The sequence below is a fragment of the Lepisosteus oculatus genome, chromosome 8 (genome assembly GCF_040954835.1).
Source record: "Lepisosteus oculatus isolate fLepOcu1 chromosome 8, fLepOcu1.hap2, whole genome shotgun sequence".
Lineage (NCBI taxonomy): Eukaryota > Metazoa > Chordata > Actinopteri > Semionotiformes > Lepisosteidae > Lepisosteus > Lepisosteus oculatus.
The window spans coordinates 6,987,596-7,008,746 of NC_090703.1; the positions used below are offsets into that span (position 1 = coordinate 6,987,596).

Sequence of the window (21,151 nt, forward strand, 5' to 3'; positions counted from 1 at the left end):
CACCCCCCAGCCCACCCCCCAAAAACAGCTGGAGTCTTTCTGTGGCAAAACACTTCTCTCCCACACCGAGCGGAAACTGACCATTCTGCAAGTGGGGATGCAGGGGGAGACGTTGTGGGAAAAAGTGCTCACACTCGCCCGCGCACTCGCCCGCGCACTCGCCCGCGCACTCGCCCGCGCACTCGCCCGCGCGCACTCGCCCGCGCGCACTCGCCCGCGCACACTCGCCCGCACACTCGCCCGCGCACACTCGCACACCTTATTTCCATCAAGAGAACTTGTCATTCTTAACCAGCAGCTCGGGACACGGTAAAAGTGAAGATCCAAACCAAGGAAAGGGAAAATCCAGTATGGAGCAGTTTACTGAGTGGGGGTGCTCCCGTTTATACAGCCTGTCAATGAAAGCTTGGAAGGAAATCCACACTAGACAGGACATACGGACGAGGTGGAGAAGCCGAAGGAGGTTCCCCACTCGGAACAGAGCACTGGGAAAGGAATACCCACAGGGCGCCCCGCCAGCTCTAAGCAGAACCAATTTATACATACAGTACACTAGATAAAACAAAAGTCTCTATCATTGTCTTCGTTAAAAACCTGTTGATAATCTCATATATGAAGTACGCTCTACGGCTACAAACTCTAAACTCTATAGCTACAGAGCCATTTCTTGTTATTTCTTTCATTTGCTTTGCATTAAAAAAAGTAAAAATTTACCTTCTGCCTATATGACTTGTTCCGACGCTTTGGCGTTTACTGACCTCGGTCCCGAAAACTAGTAATAATAAAAAGGTTCAAAGCCGTGTCTGGAATCCAAAGTGGAAAAAAAGGAGCAGAACCCCCCAAAAATGGATGGCAAAAATACTCCAGGGGTTTTAGTAGTAGCTCAGACTTCTTTCATCTCCACAATGCTCCCGGGAACAGTCTCGGTGCAGACTGGTGCTCCAGGGGGGGGACGGCACCTCTAGCAGAGTCTGGCTCTGGGTCCGGTCCACCTCCCTTCAGGACTGCATGTCCTTGTCCGGCCAGTGGCCGCACCCCTCCCTCCCTGCAGCTGCTGCCCTCCCCCGTATCTCATTTCCTGCTGCTTGGCTCCCTTCCTCCTGTTGTGTTGCCGAAGCCACGGACCCCAGCACTCCCTGACTTAACTTCCCTTGGAAAACAAACTCTGGGGCCAGAGCAGCCCCACCCTTCGCACGCTGACCTCATGCTAGCTGGTAGTCACCCTCACTGCCACCACGACACGATCGGCGGCCCCCCACCCCCCCCGGAGGGCACAGAGGAGATCCAGGCCTGGAGCCCGCGGCCGACACGCACCAGATCAACCTGCTGGCGTGTCCCCAAGGGGCTCACACTGTATGTGATCTTACACCAGCTGTACAAACATCCAGGGAAAAATAAAACAACAAGCTGTTTCTCTTTTATGTTTTGTAAACCGTTTCATCACCTAAGGGCTGTGCAGCCCCCAACCCTCCCCCTGTGCAATCAGGACTGGAGGTTCGGCCAGCGCCAGCTGCCCCAGTTGTGCTAGACAGGAAGCAGCAGCACTCTGATGCTCAGTGGAAACACAGGGTTTGGCGATTACTCCTCAGATGGAAATAAACCAGAGCCCTAGACACAGCACCCCACTTTACCCAAACACAGCCTTGTGCAGAATCCATCCACTTCACACCCTGGTATGGCTTTCCCATTGAATCCCTCATTCAAACGCAGTGTGCATACAGTATATATAACATATATAGATCTATAGATCACATGCTGTATGTACACTTTGCTTCTCTTTATTTCTGCCTACCTTGGCGACAAGCATCTGCTGTTGGGCTTCAATCTGCTGCTGCTGCCTGGTGGCCATCTCCTGCAGCTCCGAGAGAGTCAGCTCCACTCGCGGGTTTCCCACCTGCCGGAGACACGGGACACAGCCTGGTCACTCCCCGGGCCAGAGCAGGGACACCGTCTGGTCACTCCGCCAGGTCAGAGAGACAGCGCCGTCCCTCCCCGGGCCAGAGCGGGGACACCGTCTGGTCACTCCGCCAGGTCAGAGAGACAGCACCGTCCCTCCCCGGGCCAGAGCAGGGACACCGTCTGGTCACTCCGCCAGGTCAGAGAGACAGCGCCGTCCCTCCCCGGGCCAGAGCAGGGACACCGTCTGGTCATTACGTCACGTCAGGAAGACTGTGTGGTCACTACCCGGGCCAGGGACACCGTCTGGTCACTACACCGGGTCACGAAGATGGTGAGGTCACGATCTAGGCCAGGGCCGTAGAGTGGTCTCCACGCCAGGTCAATGAGATGGAGCGGTCACTATGCCAGGCCAGTGACGCAGCGATGACAATACGCAGTTGAGAATCTGCACGGATTCGAGATTCTGATGAGTGATGAGAACAGGAACCACATGAGTCTATTTCCCTGCCTGAGTGATTGCACCTTCGCCGTGTCCTGTGTGACACAGATCCTGTCATGCTGGTGAGCACAATGGCTTCAGAAAATGCTAAAGGGCTGTTCCCTCAACAGCGAAAGACAATGCACTATAGCTGCAGCACGTAGCGGGTGTCTAAAAAAAAAAACAAAAGTGAATCCCAGCTTTTCTGGCGTTGAAGCATTTCGCTGGGCGTGAACAAACTGAAACCGTACGAGACAAAGCCCACCCAGGGCTCTGGTGAGCGCTGTGGCGATCACACGTAGATTGTCAGCAGAGCACAAAGGCAACATGATTTCCCTAACAACTGTAACAAGGCACACAGAATTCAGTCAGAGGACACGTCCTTGGTTATCATTATAATACTGGGTCACACGGTCACCAGGTCTTTTTTTTTTAAATGTCAAAACATTGAGCACTCCCTCCCTTTTGCTAGAAACACACGAGGCCCCACTCAAGCCAGCCGGACAGGGCTGACCAAGAGTGGCAAAAACAAGGGGAAAAAAAAACAATAACTTAACTCTCAGCACTTCTCCTGTCGTCATGAGTGCTTTTTTCCCCGAGCCGTGACACGGGAGTGAGTGATTCCCGTTACAGAATGGACATGCCTTTTCCCGAGCAGGAAAGCAGTAAGGCTCTCCGACGCCCAGCCACTGTGGCCCTGCCGAAGCCACCCACTACACTGCTCTCCGTCACACACGGCGCACAGCTACCCCCTCACACAGCAGGGACCCTGCAAACGGGGGTCCCCCTTTCTAAGGCCCGCAGATGACTTTGATCAGTAGCTGAGGAACAAACAACCCTGCCTGAGTAAGGCAGTAAGTGACTGAGGTATATGATCGACCTCTCCAAAGAGCCTCCAGGAGTAATACTGGAGATGTGTATTTTCACACATCAGCATGAGGGGGGACAGTCTACCCTCACACTAATCCAGATCACCACATACAGGAACTGGGGTTTGGGGAAACTCAGTCCTCACTATTGCTCCCCAGGATTTCTTAGATAGTCAGGTAAAATAGTAACAAGACCAAATAATTATTCTCTCATTTCCTATCCTAACTGTGGGATTGATTCGAAAATCTGACTTAAGAGTCCTGAGGGTCTGCAGTTCAGGAGCAAAGCCCTCATTAAACATTTAAATGGAATTTCAGTCTGTCATTTATCAGGCCGCGGCAGTAAAGAATTAAGACAAAGGCCTCAACAGAGTCTTAACCTCACACCTGGCAAACACAACACACCTGAACACTTCAAATCGATCGTGATCTCTTACCTCGGGCTCCTTCTGAAGTTTCCCGTGAAGAACAATCATTTCTCTTGTGCAACTGCACAGAATCGAAAGTGCGACAGCCCGATCCGGATGAGATTTTCCGAACACTAGGCAGGACCTGGCAGAATAACAGTCCTTTTGTTCGCAGCCAGTCAGAAGAGAATTGCTACAGCTGGTTAGAGAAGTGGGCTGCTGCCTCGCGGAAATACACCCATTGGGTTCTTCCCCCTGCCACAATGAATGCTAATGAAGCAACGCAGTAACTTCCTAAAAAATCTCCCTATCGCTGATCCGGAGCGGCAGTCACCTGTAACACGCACAGGACCTTAGCGCAGCGCAGGAGGATGCTGCTCAGAAGGGAAGCTCACATACCGGATAGCCTCCAGGAAGCCAGCCCAGCTCCGCAGCACACCTGCTGGGAGCATGTGCATGTGTAGGCAGGTTCCCTTCTGTTAAGGACTAGACTCAAGAGTGACCCACACGTCAGCGGTCCCGTCAGGGAAACGCCACACTCAGGAGTGGGTCGCCAAGACCAATTCAGATGTACAGTGCTCTCTGAATACAGCAGTCTGGAGCAGCCCCGCCTGTGTGGCACGGGATGTGTTGAAAAGTTATTCTACATCCATAAGCAGCTTTGATATTCTGCTTCTAACAGGTTATGCATCCCCATATGTCCCCAGCCCTGCCTGCATGGCTTCCAAGATGAGCGTCTTCCCTATGGGGTGGCAGTTCCTGCGCAGCTGCGATGACTCTGATCCAAGGAGGGCTCCAAACACTCCAACCTGATCAGAAGTGCTGACAATTCCTCCCCCCAAAAAAAGCATTTTCAGTGGATGGTGCTGCCATAGTTACTGATCCACACTAGAAACTGATTGAAATGGCTGAACAGACACCTGTCCACCTCTAGTGTTATGCCATTTATACAATGTTCAGTTAAATACTACAAATGGTTTTAGTTCCTTTAACAGGAAGTGCTGTATTCAAGTACTGTAATGAACCCTGTGTCTAGGGCTGAAACACAAACCAGAGTTCAGGTCTACAGTCTTCCTCAAAGCTTAAGGAACACAATCGCAGTGCAAAATATCCTGCGGTTATATCTGGAGAAGAGCAGAGCAGAAAACAACATGGCCTAGAACTTATCATCTCTCTCCACGTGCTGAGAACACTTAGCCTCCATATGCATTCCACACATCTTACAGACCTGCTTAACATTGTTCACCCTGTTCGCTTTTACTACTGCTGCGGAGACGCCTCTTCATCGCGAAGCGAAATGAAACTGCAGAATAAGCTGAGCATGCTGTGTGTCGGGTGTGTGAACTGTGCAATCTACAAGAGCTCTTTCCAGGGGCATGCTGACTCATTTGGAGAGGACGATTACATTGCCCACAATTGTAAAGGACGTGAATCCAGCTCCTGCAGATTGATACCATTAGATTGGAGAAAACCTTCTTTGTGTGTATTGCATGATTCTTGGGTAGATATTTAGTGACAAACTGCAGTGCAAACGCTAACGCTACATTATGTATAAGTCCTTGTTATACAAGTGCGAGTGGGCCGCTGCTCTTCGTTCCGTAATGCATTAGGTCACACACTGCCTGAAGCGAACTCCGCAAGCAGCTCAGCTAATGACATTCTGTGTGCGTTTTTTTTTTAAACAGAAAATACAAGTTTTGCATTTTGCATCCTTTTTATTTTGTTCATCTCAACCCAATTTAGGCTTATATAACGATCCCAAAGTCCATTTCAAACTGAAATTCACTAACAGGTCGAGCAGTTTCGAACACAAAAGATTTTGAAGGGAACAGGTTTAATCCATGCTGAAAAAATAAGAAAAGACACAAACATGCACCCGAAGAAGGCTCCACAGCCGAAACGTTGTGTTTCTTTTCTTCTGTTTTCAGCAGGGAATAAACCTTTACTTGTTCCTTTGCAGGCAACGCATGCTGACGCAGCTCCCTGCTTGAACTACTTCAGCCTCCTTCTGCTGCGACCCACTATACCTTCCTATAAATCTTTTTCCAGAACTCTTCGTCATTCCTTCTCCTCCTCTCTGGGGTACTTGCTCTCTTCTCTCACCAAACCAGCATTCTGTCTCTTCACAGCGATCTGTTCCAAGACCAGGCTTTCTAACCATCTCCAAACCTGAAGAAGGCTCCCCAGCTGAAACGTTGCGCTTCTTTTCTTCTCTTTCCAGCATGGAATAACCTTTTACTTGTTCCTTTGCAGCCTAGGCATGCTGACGCAGCTCCCTGCTTGAACTAGATTTTGAAGGGATCTGATACAAGTGCTCAAGAGCCTCTAAGCCACCCCTACAAAGTCAACCCCATGGAGCTCTTCAGAATGAGCCTGAAGCACCAACCAGGGGACACAGCTGGGAACCATGTGGAAGTGCATTTAAAACCAAAAACCGGAGGTGGATCTTTACAGAAAGGGTGGCGGGGGTGTGGAACAACCTGCCCTGCCATCTGGCTGGAAGGAACAGCTGGCTAGAACGCCTCCCCTTGTTTGTAACTGTTCCCTTGCTCTGAAATCTTTCTTCATCCGTTCATCTGAATGCACAGACATCCAGAAGGTCATCACTCGCCTGTCCCACCACCCTCCCCCCCTGGAGAGTCCCTCAGAGGGCTGAGGGAGATGTCTCAACTTGCACATGACCACTTCCGATCCTTTTTAGGCCTGCACTGCCTAAAGAGGAGCGCCACTGGCACGAGAGTGGGCCTTGTAGACTGCTGCGAGACCTTCAGCAGCTCGTCACACTCATGAAGTAGAATGAAACCCGACCCAGAGCTTCGGATCAGCCACACAGGGAAGATTCTGGATTTTCCCACTTTTTTCTGTCGCTTCCCTTCCACCTCCTAATCCTGACCATTTAGTAATCCCTCCAGCTCCTGCGAGCAGAGTTCTAGCCCCCGTCATTGAAACGCTTGATAAATCGTGAAAAATACTGCTTCACACCGGAGATGCCTAGTACCCAGAGGCTCCAGATTGGCTACTACACTGCGAGAACAGTGAACCCCGAGCCAGCATGGCGAAGCACGTCTCACACAGGACGCCCTGACGGGACTCGAACCCGCACACGTGGGTATGCAACGCAGAAACGCCGAACCAGGAAACAAACTTACAACGTTAACAGAAAGGCGCTGAAATAACGTTTGATTAACAGATTGGCTTGTGGATTTTTTTCCTGTCAGTTTTTAAGCCTTCCTTTCTACTATAACGTTTCAAAACATGGCACTCAAGCCCTTCCTCCCCTACAGAGTAATTTTAGGATGGAAGGCGTTGGAAACATTTATAATGTCTTTTTTACCAGCATCACAACCTTATCTCAATCCCCTCGAGAACTCCGTTCTGTGGACTGTTACACAGCAGGTCTGGCCCCACAATCAAAAAGTTCACATGCATAACAGTGCCTAGCCCTGTTATTCATGTTGAAAACAGTCAGATCGGCACAAAGCACTTATTTATGACCACCACAACCCAGAGTCATAAATTAACTTGCTCTTTGGAAACCATTAAAAACAAACACTCTTGATGTGTAAATCAAAATCGCTGACAGAATTTTAGCAGGAGCACCAATTAAAAGTTTTCCTTCACCTTCCCATTACAGGTAGAGGTATTCACTGTGCCCTCCATCCGATGATGATCTTTATTCATTTATACCAAACTGACGATGCAGATAGAACTGGAACACAGCCATTAACTGGAGCTCGAATTAGGGAAAAAAAAGTGTTACCTGCTGTGCGTTTTCCCAGGTTATTCTGCAAGATCGCACCTTAATTTTGCTGCATTGTCCTTCAGCTGTGAACTCCTGTACCGCCTCCACACGCTTCCACTCCATCCTGCTGTTAAAACTCCATTTCTTTCTGCACTGTTATCAAAATGCGTGCATTCAAATCAAACCCAGCCAGGTCAGGAGCTGTACCGAAAGCAGTTTGCAGAAGCTTTTAAAACGAGGGCACCTCTCCGTTCCAACTTCTGCTCCCGTCACTGTTGGCCGACGTTTGCGCTCGATATCCTTTCACCAAAGCCACGCTGCCTGTTTCAGGGTGAGTGTAGTTTGTTGTTTTTTCCCCTCTCCCTGTCCGGCATCAATTCGAACGCCGGCCCTGCGCACTCATCAGCAATCAGAGAACAGAAAAGGCGAGTGGATTTTGCCGGCAGTCAGAGAGCTAATCAAGGCTAGATCAAGCCAGCTGTCAGCTGCAATCAGCATTGCACTTTTCATTTTCAGCAGAAACTGTTCGCTGTAATGTTTCTACTTCGAATAATTCGGTACGGAGGGAGGAGAAAAAAAAAACAAGGCGAAAATGAACGACCGTGTAACCAAAGAAGGATCACCAAACGCCACAGACGAACAATTGGTCTGAAACGCTGCTGTCTGCTGCAATCCGGAGCTTTTTTTCTGGACCGTTTTGTTTCAATTTTGAAGTGCCAGCACTTCAGCGCTGTCCCTGCGCGCTCAACACTTCACTGTTCCAGACTGCAGCACACCAGCCCTCTCCCCCAGACTCGCGCGCCAGGCTCTCTGGAGAGAGAGAGAAGCTCATCCGAGTCCTGCGCACAGGTACACTTCATGAAAACCAGACGGGCCAGCGTGTTTATTATTTTACCAAAAGACCAAAATATTTCACTTAGGATTGTCTTCTGTGCTCCCGACCAGACATGAAACTCCAGCTCCCTTTTGTATTGCTTCACCTCTCTCAGTGCAAGGAACATCAAAGCTTTTCATGCCAATTTTCAGTGAATTCCAACTAGATCTCCAGCAAAATATGTGCTCGGCAGTCAAAATTAAACAAACATTGGATAGCAGAAATAAAAAACAAAGCAATGGCGGCCTCCTGTCCTCAATCAGAAGCAGTGGAAGAGCACATCACAAGGCTCGCTGGTGAAACACCCGAAACTTCCTTCCACTCCCTGCTTGGGTCTACAACACCCCCACGTCAGGGCACCAGCACTGCAGCTTCTCACCAAGAGCACATCATTACCCTACCTGTGTCTGAAACACCCACAGGTCAGGGCACCAGCTCTGCAGATCTGCAGTGAAGAGCACACTGTGACCCTCGCTGTTGGGACACCTGAGACCTCTGTCCCCTTCCTGCCTGGGTCTATAACACCCCTTGCACTGCAGCAAGAAGCACATGACGAGTGTCACTGCTCCCTGCCTGGGTCTGCAGCACTCACGAGTCAGGACCCCAGCTCTCTAGGCTTTAGATAATGTAGATATCTAGGCCTCTAGATAATGTAGAGCTAGAGGTGGACATCATAAATTTGGTCTTGAACAAAAAACACTTAAGTCTTTTTGTCCTTATCCTGGATAAAAAAAAAAAGCCTAAAGCCACACGTTAATGCCGACAGAGTATCTGTGCATTAACATGTGCCACTCATCCACATGCACCAGATTTCCACTTGCATGAGATATTCATCTGAGGCAAAATGATTAACAGCCATTACAATCGGCGGCTTAGCCATGGCTGTTTTTTCAATGTCTAGCTGCAAAGGGATAAACGTGCTTCTGTGCACTGTCAACACAACCACTGAATACAAACATGACATAGAAAACAGAAAATGAAATATAATCTGTAGCAAAGATTGTGCACGAAACTGCCTGCAGCTGTATAAAGTTAATAATTCATAAGACTATTTTTTTTATATGGGGAATGCTCACTCACACAAGAATCTTAACCGCCTCCCACCCCACTGTCCGCACCCCACTAAAAAGGGACCAGACTTGCAATAAATAAGGGCTGCAGGAGGGCTTACAAGCCATGGGGAAAATTCCTTGGGTTCTTACAGAAACATCTGCGATCCGAATGGCTTTTTCGGTTCTTCCTACTGTCCATGTGCCGAAAGACGCCATGCACAAAGGCGTGCGGGGGGGGGGGAGACGCAGGAGAGACCGGCGTTGTGAACTCTGCGTGATCCTCCGGCCACAGCTGCCCTGTTCCGCCGGCTTCTGTGCACGCCGGTCTGCTCCGGGCTCCAGACAGCCGCCTCTCCGATCTTAAACACACTCCCGGATGAACACCGACCAGCAGACACTAAAAACTACTACTGGCTGCACTGAAGACACAACACAAAGCGTTCCGGCATCCTGTCCTAGCAGTGCTGGAAGAGTGTGATGGGAGAGACAGGCCTGTGGGACACCCTCTGAGTAAAACCCCATTTTGATAACGAGAGTGCAGAGCAGAAGCTTAACAAAACAAAGACAATTACTTGATGGCTTCTAATTCCTTAACAGCTCTTCCTTTCATAAAGTTTTCTTCATTCCTATGTGTTAATACCTTGAAGAAGGCCTTCACTGCCCTCTTGGCCATCCTGAGTAAACACCGATCAACTGTGTCCTAAATCCTAAGTCCCTGCGAGAGCAGGTGACAGGATGCACCAGTTAAAATGAAAGCTGCCATTTCAATCTCTATCCTGTGGACTGGGCAGAGGAAATGAGAAAAAGACACGCCGTGAAGCAATCTTAAAGACAAGAACTGTCTGTTATTACATCGGTTAAACGATGACACTGGACTTGAAAATCAGCCTCCCTCGACTCTCCACCTCGGCGAAGACAAGGGACGTCTGTGAAACAGACACAGTTGCGCCAATACCAGCCCGGTCTCTCAGGAGGTGCTCATTACAGCCAAATACCTCTCGCTCTCTCCATAAGGACACGCGTCGTGACTTATTCATGCAGTTCATCCTTTAAGAGTCCGCACTTGGACAAATAAGGAGGCGACACAAAGAACGAAGGCAGGCTGTGGTCCCCAGAGCCGCGCGTTTACCGAGAGGGAGCGTCGGTGTGGCTCGGGCGCTGCTTCTCTTGCGGCGCACAGAACACGAGCCCCGGAGTAAGCCTGAAGAGCACTCGCCTGGATTAGAAAAACAGACGTCAGCCCAGCTCTCAAGGCTGCGAAGGTTTGCATACCAGGGGCCAAAAAACAAAACAAAACAAAACACAGCATGGCTAAGTAATAAGTAGAACACGCACAAAGACATCAAATAAAGAAGTGCACACAAAGAGAAGCTCTTACAGTATCCACTCCGTCTTAAGCGCCCCTGGTGAAAAATCTGCTCTAATGTGCATCTGATGGCACTGCGAGCATCCTGAAGTAAGGAGCTACTGGAGCTGAAGATGAAAATGTGTGCAGAGCACATAACATTCTTTGGTGTTAACACATTGCAGCACTCCGGCCTTCTGTCACTGGAGGGAGACGCCAATATGTTAATATTGGGTCTAGAGACAGGGCTGATCACGGTATGCAGGGCAGGACAGGTCCGGCCTGGAAGAAAGCTCACTGGGGCTGCCTGCTTCCACAGAGGAGTGCAATTTGGCAAAAACTTTTGCAAAAACCAGCATGTCACGAAGGCCATGACAAAGAGCTCGTTTTTTTCCCCCCCAAACAGTACAGTCCATTGAGCAGCTCCTGTAAGTTTCAGATGTACAGACATCTTAATGGATTCCCCGTGTAGATGTTGTGTTTTTCCTGCTCAGAAAGTTATCAGCGCATTTATACTGTACCGGGATGCTTCACACTGCTCTATAGCTCATCTCGACAGGCTTTGCGCTTTTACAGAGAAACAAGATCCAGGATGCAAGCTTAAAGTGAAAATATAGCCTTTTAAAACACACAAGACACATCTATATCTCCGCCCGCATCGTACTTTATCTATGCCTACTGAATCAGTACGTGCTGAAGGATTGTGAAGGACTGTAATGACAGGTGTATGCAGAGGGATGGGTGTGTACCAGACTTAAACACCAGGCACATAGGCTCACCAGGACACAACATGTCATTTGGAGAACTATGATAGCCTGTCTGACTTGGGAACTACTTTTAAATGGGACTTATTCTCTGGCTGAGAAACAAGAATTCAAAATAACTGTTTGCATCCCTGTGAAGTAATGTACATTATATACAATGGTTCACACGGTTTTTGTTTACATAAACAGGCAGGGTGCAGTTTGGAAGACAATGAGAAACTATTTTGAAACCTGAAAATAGTTCAGAGGTGTTCTGAAGAACAGAGGAGACCTCTGGTGTCCTAATACAGTAGGTTGCCACCCTCATGCCCTCCCTGACAGGGCACAGCAGCTCCTGGCCTGTGCTGTTCATGAGGTATGCGTCAACAATCGGCTGTTCAGACATTACGGTTTAGTCTAATCATGCCGAAATATATCGCAGAAAATCATTGCCTGTTAACCCAGATGGGTGATATGAAAAGCAAATTATCTATCACAATCATTCAGTGCTTCCTGTAACATTTGCCAAGAACTCAACAGAGATTAGTTGAAAAAACAAGTTCAAATTATATTCAGGCATGGAAAGCAGTAAGGTCAGTGTGTTGAACCAACAGGTTAAAATCAGAATGGCACTGGAAAGGGATGGAGATCCAAAACAAAATATTTTTCTGTCTCAACATATTTTCCTTCTACACTGTTTTTTGAAGCCAATTTTTATACTGCCCAAGTGTGAAAAGGGTAAAGTTCTGATACACTACAGGAAATCTTACACATTCTTATCAGACAATAACCATAATTATTGGAAAATCTCCATATGATAACTGGGAACTGAGAACTCCATTGTTGCCCTGTGGCTGGCCTGCAATCACACTGGTCCTGGCACTAGAGGCCACACTATAAATAGCCACACTGGGTGTTAATTATCTCATTATTGGATTATCGACGGCCGCTCTGGAAATGCACATTCTTACAAGGATTTGTTTGGTTCTGTGTGCACTAGTGTGTACACTATACTAATGTTGGTTTGGGATTTTGTAATGCTGTTTTGATGCACACCTGAAATGCATACAGTAAAACCCCTGGTCTTCACATTATCAGCCATTGCATCAGACTGAGGGTTGGGCTCATCACATGCCTATTGCTACTCTTCACCTACTGTAGGTGTTTTTTTAAAAAGCACTGTAAAAATATAGTTCCTAAGAGCAATGCACACATTCAAAATTCAATGTACACATCAAACGTATCAGAGATCCTTTGGGAACTCTGAACACTGTTATTAATAAGGTGGAATGCCAATGGGATCCACATGGATCACCAAAGGATCCCAACACCCTGATCCTCGGTCAACATTGTGATCGACAGGAGTGGGCATGGCAGTACTAACAGAGGACTGCAGCAGACAGAGTGAGAACAAGCACGCTGTACCAAGCCGAGACCAGTAACAAAGGGTCCTGAGAGAGCTGCTCTCACGCACACTAATCAAGTCGTGATCTCGCATAGCTTTCTCAGCGGGGAGAAAGTAACTGCTTGCAGCAGGCTGTGCTTTATGTGGGTAATACAATTAATGAAAATCAGGGGACTATTCCCCCCAGCTACCTCATAACAACAAAGCACAGACATCTGTACAGGGACTTAGAGACTACACAATGACACGTGCATTTAATGACATTATATAACCAGCAAAGAACAAAACTCCTGTCAGATGTCGAAGCCCACATTAACAATTAGCTACGCATTTATCTAATGTTTCTAAAATTCATTAAGCCCCATTGACCTCTCCCTCGCATTCGCGATCACGTGGCTTTGATGTCGAACTAGGAAAGCAGTCCCCGAGACAGACCTGTGCCACCCTTACTTCTCACGCCATGAGCCAAGCCCTGCAGACAAGGGGCTACGGCCGAGACAGGAGCGATAAAGGCCGTTCGAGGGCCGCGAAGAGGAACACGACTCTGAGGCGAGACGCTCCCAGACCTCGTCACACGGCCGCTCCAGCTGAGCCATTCCAACAGCCGCCCTGAAAACTCCCCTTTTAAAAAAAACACACTCGACAAACACGACGTGGCAGTGCCCGCTGTGGAGAGTAAAAGCCTATCCTGCAAGTCCAATAAAAGCAGTAGCCTTGCTCACCTCCAAACTGCATTGCGCTGTTACTGTAAACAGATGGATCTGTGCTTAACAAATGTAAAAAACCGAAACGTACGAATGGACGCCCTACTCCTGCTCGGCAGGAGGGGCCTACCTACCTCTAGGACGGTGGACATGGTGCAGGACTGCATGTGGCTGTGTGTCCAGTGCCTTGGGATGCAGGGGCATGGAGCACCTCCCCAAGATCTCTGGGACTGCTTGGCACCGACTGAGAGGCTGCGCCGTACCATCCTGCTGAAAAACCCTGCTCCAGCGAGCCACTGGGTAATGATGACTATAATCCTCTTACTGGGTTATGTCATGAAATTGGTGTAATCCTCAAAATTACAGAGGGAAGCCAGGGCCAGATGACAGCGCTCCCTCAGGGTTAACCACAGGCACAATAATAAAAAATATTATTGTATCCAGAGAACAAACAGCACTGGAACAGAATAGGCATTGTGCCACAACATAGTGCATGGGACAAGGTAAGAGTCCTGTATGAGTTCTTGAGCAATGACAGAAAGCCTAGAAGTGGGAGCTTCGCCAAGCATCTCCCAAAATCTCAATCCACCCTCTGACTGTCAAATCTGGTCAATCAAATGACTGAAGAATGAAGAATTGCACAGTGATAATTCACATTCTAAAATAAAAAAACACCACATGGGATCTGTAACTAGTGAGTTCCTTGGATATTTTTCTCAGAGCAGATCTGGATCTAGAAACCTTAACTGTCATCGTCACTGGAGGTTCTCCTCTTAAGAAATATACAAAACACTTAATTCAGACAACACAAACTGAATTTTAACATGAGAAGGAGAGCCTGGAGACAGTCCTTCAGGTACTGAATTGAATGCTCTTGGATCAGGGAAAGCTGCTCTATGTGAACAGCTGAATTAAAGAATCCAGTCCCAGCTCTGAAAGAGCCAGGCCAGGTCTTAGGTCTCTCCCGCCTACAGTATAGCACTATAGAGGTATTGACTCCGGGTCCTGAAGGGCTGCCGTTCCAGCAATAATCATAAATAATAAACCTCAGTGAGAAAAGACATGGCAGCAGTCATAATAGAGATGCACTGATAAAGCGTTGATTGAGTGTCCAGGGCGCAATGAGCAGTGAGAGACACAGCAGCCCTCCCCGACCAGGAGGGAATATCACCGGTGGCGCAGCAGCGCAGAGGGCTCCTATTCATCAGACGCACTGGGAACCCAGCTGAACAGCAGCTAACAGGAAACAGCAGCTCCGACGCAAGGCGGCAACACGAGAAGAGCATCCACAGAAACAACGAGCAGGGGGGGAAAAACCCGTGAGCACAACCCGTCTCTCCACGCGGCGGGGGGGCGGCCGTGCCCGGGAGAGGAGGAGGCTCTTTCACTAAGGGCTGCTTACGGACAGCACCCTGGGGTCACCCCCTCCAGTGGCCAACATGAGCCTCCGGGAGGACAGAGACGACAGCCCGGGGCGCTGGGACCCCAGTCCTCCCCAGCCGGGGACTCGTTCCTGATCAGGACAGGGCACTGCACAGCTGCAGACACTCCCAAGCCCAGGCTGCTCCTTATTTATCTCGTTTGGTTCTTAATCAAAGCAAGATCAGGCTGCTTTCCTTTCCGCCCTTCGATAGCAGCTCGTTCTGACGCCACACTCTGCCCAGGAGCGAGCACTGTAGGACTGTGGACTGTAGGTGAAGTACATTTCACTGACTCCCCTGGCAGCGTGCGCCAGTTTGGAAAAAGGCAGAGAAACACCCAGGTGACACTAAAAATATGGGGAAAGTGGGGAACAGCTAATGCATAAAGCGTCTAGTAAAGATCACCTCCCTGGTGCCGGGGCTCTGTCACTGTCCACAGCGTCCTGCCCCAGAGGGCCGAAGTGTTCGGCCATGAACTAAACCGCCACAGAGACAGCAATACGCCCCTCCAGCTCTCCGCAGCGCACACAAAACATGCTTCACTGGACAAAAATATATGCAACGTCTATTCCCTGCTGGCATCCCACACTGAAAGCACATCTGTCTTTTCAGGGGAAACTTATTTTTTCTGTTTTACTTCACTGAGCAGTACTTTTCGTTCTTCTGTTTGTTTTTTGTGAGCGTTCCCCGTGTACACCCAGGAGTGTCTACCCCCTCCAGGTAAAATATCATCATCGCCTTTCAAAGGAAGAGCTCTTTCAGTTTCAGGCCTGGAGTGGAGCACTCTTTTTTTTTCCCCAAACAGATGATAAGTGAAGCAAGAAGTTAAAGGGGGGTTGGGAACAGGGATCCATCTGACGTCTGGACTAATTGGCGCATCTCAAGATCGTTTCTCATCCAAACGAGCCATAATTCTTTGTAATGGCTAAAATGATGTCTCCCCCCCCCGCCGCCTTCCATAAAAAGATTAAATTAGTTCTGCTTCAGCTAATTTAGCTTTACACGATCATTGTTCCTTCCTTTTTTTCCCCCCCAATGATGAGAAGGCGGCGGATTCGCGGGAGGATGAGAAACAACTGTGACAGCTCCTGCCGCCCGCGCGCTGACCGTGGGGCGATACGGTGTTGTGGCCAGGCCTGCGAGCTCCAGCTCATTAACGCCCACCTACCTCAGTGCACCTTCACAGGACAGAGGCTAGTGACTCCTCAGCAGACTCCATTTGAAAAGCTTAGATTGCACTTGCTTTTACATAAGAAAAAGGCAGGAGGAAGCTGCAGAGCATCACGTATCTTTTCAGATGCACACTTTTTTCTTAGGCTTCGAACATTAAGAGGAAGTGTAATGGATCCTGATTAGCAACGGCCTAAGCTAACAATCAGTCGCTGGGCAACAGTGAAATCATGAGAAAGACTGTACTTTTCCACTGTTTGGTCAAAGCCTTTTTTGAATAAAGCCCAGCTGTTGTCTTCCTGTTGAAGAATGAACACAAGCTTCAAGGCAGACTTTAGATCCTTAAAGCGAGGAAGAAAATCTACCAAAGAAATACCCAAACCCAACTACATCAAACCCTGAATATTACATTTGTACATACCCCAATCTCTAGCGGCTTCTCCGCAGGCAGGCTGACACCATTTCTTCTGTTGGACTGGTCCTGGGACTGCTGGCCACCTACAGTGAAATAGGAAGCATTTTCAGAAAGAAAACAAAGAGGCCTTCTTCATCAATGCAGTCCACAAGTCAACTCACGAGCGCCATCAATGCGCATACAAGTGTTCAAAGGATGTCTTGCATTAGGGCTCGCAGAGGACAGGAGTAGAGCAGACTTCAGTACAGTGCAAGTTGAGCATTCTAAACATACTGCAGGGAACTCTATTTCACCTCCTTGCTGGCAGGGAGAGGAAGGAGCTTAGAAGGATACCCAAAGAGATACCTGATTAAGAGGCTCGCACTCCATGATAATCCTCTGCAGATCAAGGAAAGTCTATACAGAGCAGCCACAGGCTAGACAGACATAGGGCACTAACCCCTGGGCCATATTTAGCAATACAGAGGCATGTTTGGCAAATTTCAATATGGATTAAAACAGAGCCCAGCGCAGTAAACACCAGGCAACAAAGAGTAGCTGTTTGAAATCTTGCAGACTGTTGTTTTTTATGGGTTTCATGTTAATGTAAAAGACGGTTTATTTCTTTCACAAATCTCATGGATAAACACTGCACACTGAGCAAGCTAATTACATGTCATCAGCATCTGACTGCTGCAGCCTTAAAGTGACAGCACTATAAAACAAGCTTGCTTTATGTACTGTGCGGTCTCAATTGTTTTTCTCTCCAAGAAAACAGCAATCACGGCGCTAAACGAACTTGTCACTTACTGAGAACCAGCTCTACAATCAAAAGCTCAAAACAAACCAGCCGTGTAATAAGCTAAGGATAAACAGGCAATTTCTGAGAGCCCCAAGGCAGAAGCTGACGAGGTGAAGGGTGGCCTGTAGGGGGCACTGGTGTTTTCCTCCTGTATAGCTGAGCTCTCTCCAGGCCACAATTGGGTTCAGCTGCCAAAGCCGATTTGTCACCTTCTTCCACATCTTTGTACTACAGGAAAGTGTATCTGAGACAACCAAACTCACACATCAAACTCGAGCTCATATCTCCTTTCATTGATAACCAATAAAAACTCCAGTTATCAACCCAGTGAAACCCCAGCAGGATGGGGTTTTACGCACGACTCTGACAAAGACGCTAAGAAAGTGTGTATTATTGAGGTAACCTGACACCCAAAGAAACAAGAAACTGGTACGGGCTGTTAAAAAAAAAAACAAGAAATTACTAAATACAAAAGAACCAGAAAATTCTTACACACTAAGTTTCCTTGCTCTCTTCAACAGAAGTATGGGTATAATTCACAAATGAGGCACTACACAAAATGCTATCACTACACTCCAAGGCTAATCAATGCAATTGGTGTTGGACTCCAAATTCTAGAGAAAATGAGACACGAGTCCTAAAAAAAAACAAAACAGACATGGGAACTGAAGTGCACACTGCGCATTCCTACGAACGCAGTAAAAGCATACAGAGCTTTCTTTGAAGGTCTGGACTCTTTCCACCAGCGAACGGCACACCTAGCGACAAAGCGCAGGGCTGGGAATCCTGCGAAAGCCGGGCCCCTGACACAGGTCTGCCTTGTTTGACCGCTTCATGCCAGTGACCGGGCCTTACAGGATTCCCGCAGAGCGGATGCCTGGAAAACCCCCCCCATCTCCAACGTCAAAGGGCTGCGCAGGTACGGTACCAGCCAGACCATGATCTGCACACGCCGCACCAAGCTGCACTTGAAACGCACAAGGGGTTTGGGATACTCAAAGACAAAGTGGGGGAAAAAAAATGCTGAATTTCTCAGTAAAAAGGGTAAATCTAGCTTTAGCAAGAGAAGAGTAAGTGTTGGAGTGAAAGGTGGACTGCTGTCTTCACCTGCATACGACGCCCACGTGCCAATGTCACTACTTCATTAGCCTTTTATCTGCAGTAGTGATGTAAGGCCCTGCAGCCGTCCAAACCACAAAATGGCTAAACTGCAGAAATAATGGCACTGTTTTTCCGTCATCTGGATATGACATAATAGATCTGTTTAGCCGCAATCTTAACAAAAATATCTACTGACATCTCCCATGGCTATGGGGCTGTTGTTTTTGTGTTTGTTTCCCCTCTTGTGTTCAAATGTGCAGTTTACGGCTTGAGCTAAAAATAGCGGCAGGCTCATATTTTTGATGAATTCTCCCAGTTCGGCACCCAGTCATTAGCGTTGGGTAATCTTGACAGCTGTGCGCCGAAAATAAATTGTGACCTTGTATTCAAAGAGCTGGAAAAGGGCACGCTCATATCAGCTGTTTGCACCATAATCTATAGCAACACATGGAAAAAATGAAGCCCTGCACTGCTTCGTCCATCTGACTTCTCTCTCTCGAGATACATCAGCAGTGACCTGTGACCTCAGGTCAGAACAAAAGCGAACGATTCTTCTTCCTATCTTTAATGTGTGAAGGTTATACTGTCACAGCAACATCGCACATTAACCAATTATAGATGCAAACCCTTCTGTTTCATATATCTACAAAATGAGATGCAAATTTAAGTGCATGTTAGTCAACCTTCATACAACCCATCATGCATACAAAAAAAGGTAAAGTACGTATGAAGCCATTCCAAGGTCTCACCAAGTGCTGCACCTGTTTCAAGCATTTGTCACTGGTGTCAGGTGCAAGGGTGAGGAGGGGTCACTGCTGGTGATTTTATTAAGACTGAAGCTTATTAATGGGACAGCTGAAGCCCTCAGCTTACTGCCGAGACTCTTTCTGCACCACACAGGCTTCTTGGGAAAAAAAACCTGACACGCCTCGAGATAAATTAAAAACAAAATCCTTCACAGTCTCCAACACAAGTCAGGAAAAGCCTGATCGCGGAGCTCCAGGGAAAAGTTCAAACTCCCCCTCCCCGGAAGAGGACGCCAACGACGCGCGAGCCGGTCGGATACCCACCCTGCTCGCCGCTCTCCGTGGGAGATTCTTCATGACGCAGGAAAAACTTCACTTCCGGCCTCCGAGGCCCCCACTTCTGCAGGTGCTCGTACATCATGTGGTCGAAGGGTATGGCTCTCTCTGTCGGGGAGAGAAGCAGCGCACACAGTCAGACCACAGGGGTCACAGTCTGCAACAGTGCGACGCACCTGTGGAAATCGCACTACACCCCAGTCCTAACCTCTCTCCTATCACCAACCGTCCCCAGAATGAGCCACATTAAACCGATGAACCCGGGTTCCGAACTCTGGTTCCAGAACCATCAACAGCACCATGTACCGCAGTTCGTGGCTCTGTCTGCCAGGGGCAGAGTCAGTACACAGTTAATGCACTAATCATCGGGGATGCATCCTTGCTTGTCCTGCTTGCTGGGCAGCCGACGGACCAGGTGCTCTCTGTTGTGGCTGCTCCAAATTCGCTATCCCAGCACAAGCAAAAGTCTTCAATCCCCCCCCACACACACACACACCTGCATCCTTCTAACCAAACAGTAAAGCCGGACCCCCACCCCCACCTCCGCCAGAGAGAAGAGAAACATGAAAAAGAACCACAACAAAGCTCTGCCTGTGCTCAGGACAGGAAGGCACATGAATCAGATCAAAGAGCAGCAGACCTGACATGACACCATGGAAGTGGTATTCATGGGGAGCTCCAGAGGAGGAGAAACATCGCACAACAAAAGAATCTGAGAGGGCTGAGGCTTATCCAGAGCTACAGGTCCTGCAGGTCCTACCTGTAGAGGTGAAGGAGGCACAGTGGACAGCCTGTTTGCATTAGTATTTAAGATCTACGCAATAAAAGCGAACAATTCCAACCCTTGGTTTAAATGTAAAAGTGTTATTGACAGCCGACTGAGCAAACGCTCAGTCAGACTCAACTGAGCCCCGTCTGACCACTTGTTCTTCTGCACAGCGCAACTTTTTCAGCTCTCAACTCCAAAGCTGCTGAAAACAGAACCTTGGAGTTAAGACTCCTTTAAAGGATTAACAACTTGCAGGTCGCACGTGTGAAATTCAACTCCAGTAATGTGAGCTGGGGGCGGAGACTCTTCGTCATGACGGAAGAAAGACGAGAGAGAGGGGAGCAAGTGGACTTCCACAGGCGCTGTGTGTCTGTCCCGTTAGAGACAGCAGAGAGCAGACAGCCTCGACAGCACTCAGAAGTCAGAAACGCAGAACACAGCAACAAACAGAGGGAGCTCAGGTTATTTCTTTCATATCTCTACATGTATCGAAGCATCACTGCTGTTAAGCGTAGTCACCAGAGGAGTGTTTTATCAGTGTAACAACACAGTAATCAGCACTGGTATAGGCTACCATTTCACTTTTTACTGCTTGTTTTTTAGATGGCTTCTTGCAGAGTGGCCAGCCCAGTGTACTGTAGGTCATTACACACTACACAGGCAAACCCTGGCTCTCCTGCAGCGGGAGGCAGCCTATCGTGTACTTTGAAATGCTATTGAAATGCAAATCTCCTAAACTCCCAGCATGTTTTAATTGAATTCAGTCCCTGTGCTGAATGTGCAATTTAATCTAAATATTTCAAGGCTGTAGTGTGACCTTCCACCATAACTTTTACTGTAGTTAAAAAAAAAACTGCTTTCTCATCTGTTTCCGATTCCGATTTTCTTTTTTCT

General features: G+C 48.3%; 1 protein-coding gene across 10 annotated transcripts in view; it reads right to left on the reverse strand.

The window, feature by feature from the left end:
• ppp1r13bb (protein phosphatase 1, regulatory subunit 13Bb) overlaps nucleotides 1-21,151 on the reverse strand; it is a 65,442-nt gene that overhangs the window by 14,668 nt on the left and 29,623 nt on the right. For 7 of the 10 annotated variants that reach the window (XM_069193113.1, XM_069193114.1, XM_069193111.1 and 4 more), the window contains 3 exons: nucleotides 19,477-19,596; nucleotides 16,531-16,607; nucleotides 1,793-1,894 (listed from right to left, as the gene is read on the reverse strand). In XM_069193113.1, the coding sequence (XP_069049214.1) occupies nucleotides 1,793-1,894; nucleotides 16,531-16,607; nucleotides 19,477-19,596 (299 nt within the window). Of the gene's footprint in view, nucleotides 1-714; nucleotides 1,016-1,792; nucleotides 1,895-7,413; nucleotides 7,837-13,652; nucleotides 13,839-16,530; nucleotides 16,608-19,476; nucleotides 19,597-21,151 lie in introns of those variants that run through there. The other 3 variants (XM_069193118.1, XM_069193119.1, XM_069193121.1) reach the window with 3 other exon arrangements.